At 32.9% G+C, this 12781-nt stretch overlaps 2 protein-coding genes across 4 annotated transcripts; both read left to right on the top strand.

Moving 5' to 3' along the window:
* The first annotated feature begins 2451 nt into the window (after window positions 1-2451).
* On the top strand, window positions 2452-6019 carry LOC118060710 (calcium-dependent protein kinase 26). 3 transcript variants are annotated; one of them, XM_035073977.2, is made up of 4 exons: window positions 2452-2646; window positions 2887-3823; window positions 3948-4244; window positions 4980-6019. In XM_035073977.2, exons 2-4 carry the CDS (start codon window positions 3235-3237, stop codon window positions 5672-5674), a joined length of 1581 nt encoding a protein of 526 aa, XP_034929868.1. In that variant the 5' UTR covers window positions 2452-2646; window positions 2887-3234; the 3' UTR covers window positions 5675-6019. The 3 variants fall into 3 exon arrangements, with proteins under 3 accessions (XP_034929868.1, XP_034929866.1, XP_034929865.1); XM_035073975.2 differs by having other exon boundaries at window positions 2877-3823; XM_035073974.2 differs by having other exon boundaries at window positions 2452-3823.
* A 3253-nt stretch (window positions 6020-9272) lies between these two features.
* On the top strand, window positions 9273-10373 carry LOC118060711 (uncharacterized). The gene is made up of 2 exons (XM_035073978.2): window positions 9273-9911; window positions 10007-10373. The coding sequence occupies exons 1-2, from the start codon at window positions 9474-9476 to the stop codon at window positions 10280-10282; spliced, it is 714 nt and encodes a 237-aa protein (XP_034929869.1). The 5' UTR covers window positions 9273-9473; the 3' UTR covers window positions 10283-10373.
* Window positions 10374-12781: the final 2408 nt, after the last annotated feature.

Here is a 12781-nt window from a genome sequence, read left to right as displayed (position 1 = left end):
GCAAGAAGATTTAATTAAATTGAATATAATTAATTATTTTCATTAATAATTATCATAATTATCAATTAATCTAGTAAATTAAAAATTTTATTGAGATTTAAATTGATTCGTGTGAAGAAATTAATTTCGAACTTATCAAATCCTTAAGAATTCATGCCATTGCCCATTGAGAATCTTTAGGAATCCTATTTTATAAAATCTCCGTGTAGTCAAAAGAAAGTATGAATTGAGTTGCTCGAGATGAATAGGTTATTTAAGCTCAATACAATCAAGAATTAAGTATGATTCTAAAATTAAGTGTTACTGTAGATTTTTTATTATGCAAGGTTCTACTTGTTATCTTCTCATATATTATTGTGATAAGTTGTGTAAAAATTTTATGTTTTTTTAGTTTTGAATTGAATGACTAATTAATTTTAATTTTTATAAAAATATAAAATTTTAAAAAGAGTAATTAAAATGAAAAGACATCAAACATAAGTGCTATAAGTTTCGCAAAAAATAAAGTTTAATCCTTAAATTTTAAAAATCATGCAAATTTGATATTTTTAGTATCTCAATATTTTTCTAATTTAATTTTGGTATGAAAATTTATTTATATTCTTTTTTAGTCCATAGTTGAAAGAGATTGCCGGATTCCGACTGTAGAAAGAGAAAAGTATTGTTGACACCGATTTAGACCACCAAAACATATTATTTTATGTCAAGTAGTTCCATTTGAGGATAAGAGTTCATATTAAGTGTTTTTTCCTTTAAAATTCATGAAAAACAGATTTGAGCTTGAGTTGATTTTGATTTTTGGGGTTTTAAAGCCATAAATAAGTTTATCACGGCTCTAAGATGTTTTATAGGTGTGTTGAGTCAAAAAATGAGGTTGAAAAAAGGTTTTTGATTTTAAAAAACTTAAATCTTGAATTTTTCAGTCACCATAATGGGTGAAATCTAGGAATGCATTGTTGATTTTTATTTTTTTAAAAAATTTAAAGCGGACAACATGTTGCAAAAAATAATAATTAAAGGCCTAATCGCGCGAGCTTGCCAAGGCCCAACAACGCTTAGCGTTTTTCTTTTTATATATATATTTATAATATATATATGATTATTTTTTATAGTTTTTTTTCTCTAAAATTTTTAATTTATATTTAAATTAGTACCAATTCTCTCTTTTATTTTGTCCAGAGATTCCTCTTTTAAATGAGAATTATTTTTTTAGTTATGCTTTTAAATTTGAAAGAGTTTTTTTTATTTATTTATATATTTTTTAAATTTTTTGTATTGATGAAATTTATTTTTTAAAATAAAATTTATTTTTAGAAAATATTTCTAATATGTATAGCCATTGCATGATTTTTTTTCTATTTTATTTTATTTTATTAATTTAATTTGTATTTTTATTTTATTATCGTTTACTTAAATAAAAAAATTGAGTAAATATTTTATATTTTAAAATTAAATATTTATATATATAATTTTTTTATAAAAAATAAAAATATTTAACCTCCAATAAAACCCAGCTGCTTTCTAACTAAACCGCGTAATTTATTGAATTGTTTCGTTTTGAAAAAAAAATGTAATCTTACCTAACAACCTACTAACTATGTTTTTTTTTTTTGTGCTAAGAAAAAAGGGGCATAGTTGACGAAAGTTATTCAGTGGACAAAATAATAGATTTAAACTAAGTTCAATAGGTTAATCCAGGACTGGAATCAAACTAAATTAAAAAAAAAAAAAATCCAATGTGATATAATAGGTTAACCCAGCAACATAATAAAATTTATTAAAAACTTGGTTGTAACATATTAATTTTTATTTTTTATTAAAATAATATCATTTTAATTTTTTATTAAAAATATTAATCCAAAAAATCTGGTTGACTTACCCAAAATACAGTGACCTCCTCAAAATTCAGATTCCGGATCTTGGATGGGCCGGGTGGTTGCTATGATTTGGATTGGCTTACGTTTCCAAAACAAAATGTCGTACAGCAATTGATGGCCAGCTGTCATGGTTTAACAAAGTCTTCAAGTCCGAGGAATCCATTAGAGAAAATATAAGAGCCATGTTTTCGTGATTCAAAAAACAGTTTTTAAAAAGTTTATTTTTTTGTATATTTTTAAATTATTTCATTACAGTGATATAAAATATAAATTTTAAAAAAATTAAAAAAAAATTAATATATTTTTTTACAAAATTTTTAAAAATAAATTACTACTATAATAACAAATTACTCTTAAGAATTTGTTTAATTTTATAGTAATAGTTACCTTTTAATTTTTTTTAAAAAAACAATATATTGAAAAAATATATTTTTATATTTTTTAAAATTCATTTTTTATACCATAAAATCAAAATAACTTTTTTAAAAAAATTAATTTAAATAAAAATAAAAATATTAAATTTTATAAAAATAACTTTTTTTAAAAAATAAAGGTTATCTAAATAAAAGCAAACAGCAGATAGAGATAGAGAGACAGAGAGAAAGGGGCGCTCTATCTTGTCTTCAAGAGCTCAAAACCCCCCCTGCTCCAACTGTCTCAATCTCTCTTTAACCACGAAGCCCCCCTCTCTTTATATGTCTTAACACGAGTATGTGTAGTTGGTTATGGGATTTTTTTAGGATCTGATTTTGAGGTGTCTTGCTTTCAGGTATAAAACAATGGGTTGGTTTTAAATTTTGATCCTGTTTGTGTGTTTTTGGGGGTATAGCTGATGGGTTACTCTAGGGTTTTAGCATACTGCACTAAAGATTGGGACTTTTTTAGTGTTTGAATGGAATGTGTGATAAATGAGAGGGTTTGCTTGAGTGGGTATTTTTTTTCCTTAATGTATTGTGGAAAAAGTTGATATCTTGGGGTCTGAATTTTGTTATTTTTTAGGTTGTTCCAGATCTAGTTGATCAAGGTGAGATTGGAAGAAGTTACTAGGTGAGATGTCAAGGTTTTGCCTTTATTAAGGATTTCGTTTTGGATTTCTAGTAATATTAAGACCATATACACAGCACCGTATCAGTCACGGTAAGGGTCACTATCACCTTTCAAGAGGCGGTCATAAGAGGGTTCTGTTAGGATTTTGACCTATATTCTGGTTTTTGTAACTTGAGAGAAAAACATCAAGGCTTTTGACTTAAACAGCTCTTGCGAAAAAAAAGGGGTTTGGTGGTTTTGAAGTTAATTGAATTGTATGCTGGGATTCTGACTGGTATTTTGGGGGCTGGTGGGGGAGATAGAACTTGGTATGGCTGTTGGCAGGAGCAACAGCAGCCATGAACCCTTGAAGCAACCCTGCAATTGTTATAGAGTTTCAAGCTTGATTGAAAGCATTTTGGACACAGACCAGACCTCTAATCTGAAAGATAGGTATGTTCTTGGAGAACAATTAGGTTGGGGTCAGTTCGGTGTTATCAGAGTGTGCACTGATAAGTTGACCGGAGAGGTACTGGCTTGCAAATCGATTTCTAAGGATAGGCTGGTGACATCTGATGATGCAAGGAGTGTCAAGCTGGAGATTGAAATAATGACCAGGTTATCTGGGCATGATAATGTTGTGGATCTCAAGGCAGTTTATGAGGATGAAAATTATGTTCACTTGGTAATGGAACTTTGTGCTGGAGGGGAGCTTTTTCAACAGTTAGAAAAACATGGCCGTTTCTCTGAGGCTGATGCTAGGGTTCTCTTCAAGCATCTTATGCAAGTGGTTCAATATTGTCATGAAAATGGAGTGGTTCACAGGGATTTGAAGCCAGAGAATATCCTTTTAGCTTCAAAATCGTCATCATCACCGATTAAATTGGCAGATTTTGGCCTTGCAACCTATGTCAAGCCTGGTATATTTTCTCATTTCATATCTTTTTTCTTTTGTTCATCATTTAATTTGTCATATTGGCTATTTTCTCCTGGAAAGCTTGAATTTTCGAACAGAATAATAAATATTTGGATCTGCTCAAACAGGTCAGAGTTTGCGTGGGACTGTCGGGAGCCCATTTTATATAGCTCCTGAGGTATTGGCAGGAGGCTATAACCAGGCTGCTGATGTTTGGAGTGCAGGGGTGATTCTATATATTCTTCTTAGTGGGATGCCACCATTTTGGGGTAAGACCAAGTCAAGGATATTTGATGCTGTGAGGGCAGCTGATTTGAGGTTTCCTTCAAATCCTTGGGATCACATAACTCAATCTGCGAAGGAGTTGGTCAGGGGTATGCTTTGCACAGATCCCGCACAAAGGTTTACTGCTCAGCAGGTTTTAGGTGGGTTCAGTTTCAAATTTTACTTCGTGGATATGTGTTCCTTAGTTTCTTTTATAGTTTCATCTAATCAACCTGTTCTATGATCTGATTAGGTGTTGGGATTGTAGATGGTTCCTGTATATGGTTATAAATTATTTGTTCGTTTCTAGAACTACATGAATTTCTTGAAAACTATCACTTCCAGTTAGAAGAATCTTAAGTCTTATTCATTTTACATACCACTTAGTTATGTATAGAAATCTTGATCACAAGAGAATGGAATTTGGCTGAGATTCCAAAAACCAAGGCAGGCTCCACTCCCTAATTCTTTTAAGCTGACAGGTCATTTACAACCGAGTGTCTTCTGTATTCTACAGATCATTTTTTAGATGGTCCTATCACTTGTTGAATGCGTGTCCTTTCTCGTTTTCTCCTCTGATGGATAATTTTTGCTGTTTATGAACTATGTCATTCCACTGTTTATATTTTAAGTTGTTTTAGAAAAATTACAAGTCATCATATCAATGTGGACGGGTTTTGCTTTAGCTGGCATAATATGAATCACAACATACAAGCTGTCCAGTTGACTGGTATTGGTAGGGGCCATACGGTCAAAAAACGCCCCCTTTCACTTTCTCATTAGTTGATCAGCATGGTTGCGTCTGATCTTGCCTGCTACAAAAGAGTGCTCTCCTTTCTTTTTATTTATGTGATGCTTTCTTCAAGTATTTAGTCTTTAAGTCTTTCTTTCTGTAGATAATTCCTGGATGAAGTATGATGGACCATCTCCTGAAGAACCTAGTCAACGTGAAAAGCAAAGTTGTCAAGAATGGGGTTTAGGTGGTGGCTCATTCTCCACATTGATGGCCAGGGATCAGGATGTCAGCTTTGGCACTGGATCACCTATCTTTCAAGATGTTCAGTCTTCTACTTTTAAATGCAGATCGTCATTCTCTTCTTTCCTAGCGGTGCCATCAACACCTATATTCGCACCTGGAGGATTTTCTTTTCACAATGGTGATGATTCAAATGCCTTGGAATTCATGCCCCCTGTATCCTCAATGCCGAGCTTTGCGTTCTCCAGTGCTGGTCCTGTAATTGAGCTAGGGAGTTCCACATTAGAATTATCTAGTAACATTTCTCGGATAGATTCAGTTTGTGGAGGTAATCAACTTTCAGGGATAAGCTTGGGGGAGATGCTTCTGTTGCCTGAGCCTTCTCTATGCTGTGGATGTGAAGCCAGAGAAATGGAAAACAGATCAGTTGAAGTTAAGAGATCAGGAGCAGAAATTGGGCCCAGGGCATTGGGAATACATGGTAAGAGGAACCGGACTATTGGTCTCGGTGAGTGTAAGCAACTCGATCTCATGGTGACTGAATCAGTCATCCGCTGGGCATCCTGCACCCATCTTCCAACTGCTCCATCCCTAAGGTCCTCTCTTGTCTGTTGAAAGAGAGGAATCGGAAATGAATGGGATTGGAGATGCAGAAAGTGTTGTGCTCACATGATAGTCTAATAGCTAATGTGTGTGTATAATAATAATTATCATATTGTCCCTGTGTGCTTAGACACGTTTTTAGCCTAGATTTCGTGAACGATGAGTGATGCCTTTCTGATGAGTTAGTCTTCAGTTTGTTCACTACATAGTGGGTAAAATGTTCTGATTGATGGTCCCTGTCCGTGTGTATAAAAGTTGGATTTTCATACCATGAGGTTTTCCAGGTTTCATATTATATTTTCTGAGTGTCTTTTGAATGTAAGCATCTGGAAATCAAATAATAATGATGTCTTGATCTGGATACCGACTGCAGCTACTTCCTGATCTTCATTTCCTCAGCTTCTGATTTTGATTCTTCATGGTCTGTCATCAGCTGTAACTCCCCTTCAATTTACAAAGTGCTGTGTTATCGTATCAATCAAAAAGAATAAATTAGAAACACAATGCATCCACATTTTCTCTGTAATCATTCAACAGCGGGTGGCCAGATTCTTAGCTTTGCTTGAACTCCAAATTTTGTGGAAATGGCCAGTGGTGGGGTTCAACAGTGAACAGAATAGAGACTTATATTCTATAATTGTCAGGTTTCCATTTCCTTTTGCTCTGTCATGGTGGCAACAAAACATCACAACCCTCAAGTAGCCTGACAAGGACCACTTCCAAATCGGAGAGTAGGCAATAAATGCCTCTTGATGCCACCTATCCTGGGCTGTGAACCAAAGAGATGGCATTATTACATGTCCGATGGAGTGAAGAAGCAGGTCATCCAGCACAATCATGTAATCAATGTTCTGCAATCCCCATTTTAAGAGACAAAAAAACAATATTTCGAGTTTGATGTCTGCCCTCAGGATTCTCACTGTTCAGGACCCAATTTGTAAGAGCACAGGAGATAGGAAAGAGGGTACTTTTGCAAGTGACAAAGAGGGTAGGAAATTGACCTTTCAAGAGTTGATAGCTAACAAAGCTTCCAATTATGACTTCATGTTCAACCAATAGCTAAATGCCAAAAACCCATGTGGTCACCCACCAGCATGCAAATTTTAGAAATGTTGATTGGCTGCATTCCCCTCCTGTCATTATTCTAAGGTGACATCACTCATATGTAAAATACATGTCACCCTTGTAAGGAAACTAAAGCTATTAAATGGGACAGGTCCATGACCCGATGGAGAAATCGGGTTATAAATTAAGAGTTAACTTATTAAATTGATCAAATCAATTTTTATTTTATATATTTTTTAAACTATCCAAGTTAGGGGTTAAGTTGACGGGTTATTTAGTTAACCTACTAGAATGAGTTTTAATAACAATACAAGAAACTTGAGGAAAAAAATTATTTTGGGTTAACTATATTTTACCCCTATACATCATTAATGTTTCACTTTTACCCATATATTTTAAAAAATTCCCCAATGTTACCATTATAGTTTTCAAAAAGCTCCTTTTTATGTAGTATTTATTATTAGTTTATTTGAATTCGTGTTGTGCTTTGTCTTAGGTCGAATTTTTTTTTTCAACAAAAAAAAAATTGAACATGAAAGCTTTTTCAACATGTTTTTTTTACCTAAAAAATATTAAGTGAAAATAAAAAAAATTATACACACATCTAATTAAACAAATCAAGAATCATCTAAATATATGAAAAACAAGTCATTAACGATAACTAAATATATATTTGAAAGTTAAGAGGCAAATATAATCAAGATATTTGATATCACAGCACAAGTCATATATCCGACTGTGTTCAATAACTTTGTTTATAATATCATTTTTGATCAAATGATAGTAGAAATAGACACACATATAAATTTGATTGAATAAAAATAAAAAATAATATCTTGGAAGGTTGCATTTATTAGAAATAATATCCAAAAATAATTTTTTTAATTTTTTAAAAATAAATTTCAATTATATAAAAAATAATGATGAATTAGAATAATCTCTTCAAAAATTAAACACATAAAAAATAATTAAAAAAAAACAATCATTATTTTAAAAAAGGCTAAATACAAAAAAATAAGAAACCAAAGAGAATGCAATTAAATATAAATTATAAAATTATTTAAAAAACACATATAAAAAAGTATGATTTGTTTTTTTTTAAAAGGAAAAAATTATATATAAAAAAACAAAATAAGAAAAGAGGTTAATTGTTGCTAGGTTCTATTTTTTTAAAAATGGCGACTAGGATGGACAACATGTCGTCTGACCCGATATTAGTTGAAAATTTTTTTTAGACAACACGTCATTTGATTTTCCTTAAATTCGATCATTATAGTGACTGAAAAAAACATGGTATATATTGTTATGATCTAAAACCTATTTTCAACCCATTTTTTTAATCCAAAAACACTTAGAAAAAAAGCCTAAACATCTTGTCAAACCTATAAATAACCTTAAAAAAAATCACACAAAAATCCAAAATCAACCCAATTCATGAGCTTAGATATGGTTTTTAAAGCAATTTCAAGCTGAAATAAAATCTAAACAGAACTTTTCTCACCAAATGAAACTTGTTAAAACCAAGGTCAATCATTTTAATGGGCGAAATCAGTGTCAAAGCCATTTTTTCTTCTTACCACCAAAATTCAGTGATCTCTCTTTTCTCTATCGAATCAAGGAATAAAAAACATAAGAAAAATAGACTTTTATATCAAAATTAAATTGCAAAAATATTGAGGGGCCAAATAGGTATAATATATAAAGTTTGAGGACTAAAGTTAACTTTTTGTGAGAAATTTGGAACCATCACCCATTTATGGTGCCTTTACTATCTTGGTCCTTCATCTTTTAATTTTATCCTTAGTCAACCAATTTGATTCAATTATCTTTTAATTTAACTTAGAAAATATGAAATCAAGCAAAAAAAACATTTGAAGAATAAATTAAAAAAATTTGAATAGCAAGTCCATCATAAAATATGAGAAAATAAACTATGCATGTTTGTACAATGAATAACCCACATCTTTTAGTATTTTCTATTATTATTATTATTATTATTATTATTATTATTATTATATTATTCTTGCATTTATGCTATTTTTTCCTTTAAGATGCACTTTTATGTTATAAACATCTAAAAAAAACACTTAAAACCTAAAGAAACACAGAGTTAAGATTAAAGAATGGGCTACTTTTGGTTTAGTAATATGATCATATGGTTGAAACTGTATTTTATATTAATTATAATTTTAAAAATATTTGATTAATTAAAATATACCATAAATTTTATACAAGTTACACTGAAAACTATCTTTTAAAAACTTGATTACAAAAAAATTATATTTTGTAGTTTTTCTTAAATTTATATTCAAACCGCAACTGCAAATGATATTATAAACCCAAACACACAGTAATGGTTAGAGGCAACCTTTTGGAAACTAGAAGGGTAATATTGAGAAATTTTAAAGTATAGGGATAGATGTGAAACATGAATGGATCTTCAAGGCTAGAAAGAATGCTTAGCCGAACATTTTGATTTCCACATATGAAAAAAAATGGAACTTTTTTTTAGAGCCACAAGGTTCATTTTCTTCTTGCCCTAGTAGGCCAAAGCCAGAAGATAAGGCCCGAACTTCGGAACACAAACAACCACATATTTTGGTATTTCATGAAACCATGGAAACTCTTGTGTGCTTTTGGTTACTCCACATGTAATCCTCACCATTGCTCAGGTGCCACAGCATAATTCCTAGTCTCTACCTCCTCCTTCTCAGTTCATACATCTCTAAAGCAAACTTTCCAGCAAATGGATTGTAAGATAAACACCACAAGCCCTCCAGGTCTATTCAAGTTCTCCACAAGGAAACCAAGTCACAGAATCAAAGCCATAGCCTTCTCTTCTTACAGTCCAGACCAACCGGAATCCGTTTCCTCCACCACCCTGCCAAAACCTGATGTGTACACTGTCAACTTCAAAACTCTAGGAGGTTGCAAGCTTGGGATCTCAAGATATCCAGACTTTGAATATAATGCTCAAGGCGGGACAGGAACTGGGACATGTACCAAGGCCAAAGACAGTAGTGAATTGAATACAGTTTCAGTATCATTTGACATGAAAACTCTTTATATCCCACCATTGACAAGTGGGACCACTAAGTTCTTGGGATTGCCATTGCCACCATTCTTGAAGATTGACATAGTCCCTGAACTCTTTGAAGGGACTATTGACCAGGATTCTGGCAAGGTACACCCCAAGAATATCATCAAGCTGTTAGTCCATTAATTTGATAGCGAAAGACTACCATTTACCATTAACAATTGCTTTTCCATGTTTTGCAGGTTGATCTTGAATTCATGGCCAAGTTCTGGTTTTCCGTTGGGGCTATTTATAGAGCTCCTCCGCTGCTTGTAAAGACAAGACTAACATCAGAGGAATCAACAGGAACAATACGAAGTGGTCAGGGTGAAAGATTGGATAAAGAAGGGAAATGCAGACTGGTAGGTGTCGCTACTGTTGATCCTATCAATGATGTCTTCATGAACACCTTCCTTGGTCTTCCCACAGAGTGCCTGGCCAAACTCAGTGCTGCAATTTCCTTTTCTAGTTCTCCTTGATAATGTCAGGAATTCAATCCTTAATACTGTAACATGAGCTGTTCATCTTTTTATACAGAAAAATATAGAATATGATAAACCAGAGGCTCAACTGTATGCTCCATTAATAGCATAGCAAAAATATCAGTATCCTCAACACTAGGCATTATCATGGCATTCGAAGTGTGATGTATTGACATAGAATTGGATTAATGCAAACAGAAGCACGAAATGGGCTTAGGAAGTAGGAACTTGTGATAAGAACAGACATTGCGATGATTGCATCATTTAGAGCTGTGCAAAACATGCTATGTCTTTAGGAATTTTAATTGTTTACAAGAGATTAGTTTAGTATGATATATAATTGTGGATTTTCACGAGCTGCAATGCTCGGCTAAGACGTGTAGGCTTAACATGGGTTTTATGTTTGGGTTCAGTGGTTGTTGAGCTTGATACGTGACTACAAGTTTGCCTAAAAATACAAGTCTTTTAGTAACAACTGAAGTTGGTAAGCATATGAGAGAATTGAGAAAAAATATAAGAATTGTTAGAGAGTGAAATAGTTGAATATAATAACTTGTAACTTTTCTTATTTATCTAGTTATTTAAGATATTTATATATCTTAATTATATTAACTTATATCGGGAATTACATGAAAATTGATTAGTGGAAATATTAATGCTCACCATTAGATATAATGTTTGACTATTATGAAATGATTGATAATATCAACTATATCTTTTCTAAAAATAACTATTAGTCGAGAAATCGAGAAAAAAAATCATATTTTACATGAAATGTGGTGCATTATACTGTGACCATTGATTAAAAATATGGTATCAGCCCTGCACAATAGCTTGTAATTATAAAGAATCTATTAATAATAAATGCATAGAAAAGTATGTACAAGTGGATGGTATACGAAATTGCATTCTGACTACTAGTAACTTGAAAAGAATACATTGAGGTGTATGTCTTTAGTTGAGAATTTCTCAGGAAAAAGGAGGTGCAATCTGTTTGTGCTTCTCTTCTCTCTCTCTTATTATTTCTTTTCAAATGTGCACCATCAAGTATATAAAAAAAGTGACTAAAATCAATTGAAGCTTTTGCTTGTTTTCAACTTTCAAGCCAGAAAATCTCCTTTCGCTACTTCCAGCCATCAGTTCCTCTCGAAACGGAATTATTAGTGCTTTTTGCTTGTTTTCAACTTTCAAGCCAGAAAATCTCCTTTCGCTACTTCCAGCCATCAGTTCCTCTCGAAACGGAATTATTAGTGCTTCTGAAGAAAATGAAGAAACTCAAGGTCCCAAAACTGCTGCTGCTGCAAGAACCAAGAGAGAAATTTAACAAGAAACCTAGTTGTCTGTCTAGTGTTTTCTGTTCAACTAAAGGTAAAATCTAGCAGTTTCAGTCACTCAAATGCCAGTCTTTGGATGCTACCTAATGAAGAGAATTGACCCTCCTTATCGAGAAACTCCGATTGGGTAGTCCATAGTTCTGCAATCCTCCCACCAGAACAAAGTGCAATCTGATGGGGATTCTGAACTGTGCTTAGCCTATGAGCAATCACCAACGTTGTCCTGTCCTTCATTAGATGGTCCAAGCATCCTGGACTAGACGTCCACTAACTGCATCCAGTGCACTAGTGGCCTGAACAGAAGAACAAGATGTTGCTATCCAGACTTGAAATATGATGTTTTTTAGTTTCCAACACCTGATCTCACTAACAGAGTTATCGGTGGAACAACATGACGACTTCTCAAGGATCATGAATCAAAGCATGTCCAACACAAGCTTGGAGAGTACACAGATACGCATAGAGAAGAAAACAAAGAGCTTAATTACCTCGACGTCGGGTTTTAGGATCTGTGCGTTCTTGAGCAAGAGCTCTTTCGATAGCATTTCTCTGAAGAGGAAAGATTAGAGGATAACATTTCGTAACTTTTCTTTTTCACTCAACTCAGAAAATAATCATTAATCACTAATTTCTTCCTCCCTCTCTGAAGTAGTCATTGACATACCTGCCTCTTACCTCTACTCAGTAAGCCTCCGTGCTCAGAACTTTACTTATTCAAGTTTTTAGGTTGTTATAGTTTTTAACATAGTATCAGAGTTTTAATAATTAAATCGATCATCGGTTTAAATCTCATTACACTCCATCTCTCTTCTAATTAAAATATAATTATTAGTATGAAACTATATAAATTTCATGTTTATCTCAAGCACTCCACTCATAGTTGTCCAACCCGATTGGGGGACTGATTTGGAAAACGTTTTACTTGAGCGGTCACAGTTCCACATTTTAGAGTTATTCAAGATTTCCATAACAGGTGGTAAGGGATAAGAGAGCTGCATATCTGCATGACAAATTTTCAGCTGGAAAATAGGAAAAAACCATATGTATTGAGCCAGCCGTTGAACCTGCGAGATGTATTACATCAGAGACTATGACAAGGAGAGGGAAATCATAACATACTGGAGGAGTGAAATAAAATTCACAGCAAAAGTTAGTGTGAAAG

The sequence above is a fragment of the Populus alba genome, chromosome 12 (assembly GCF_005239225.2).
Source record: "Populus alba chromosome 12, ASM523922v2, whole genome shotgun sequence".
Classification (NCBI taxonomy): domain Eukaryota; kingdom Viridiplantae; phylum Streptophyta; class Magnoliopsida; order Malpighiales; family Salicaceae; genus Populus; species Populus alba.
The sequence above is the reverse complement of the archived record's forward strand: the minus strand, read 5'-3'. Positions and strand labels throughout refer to the sequence as shown.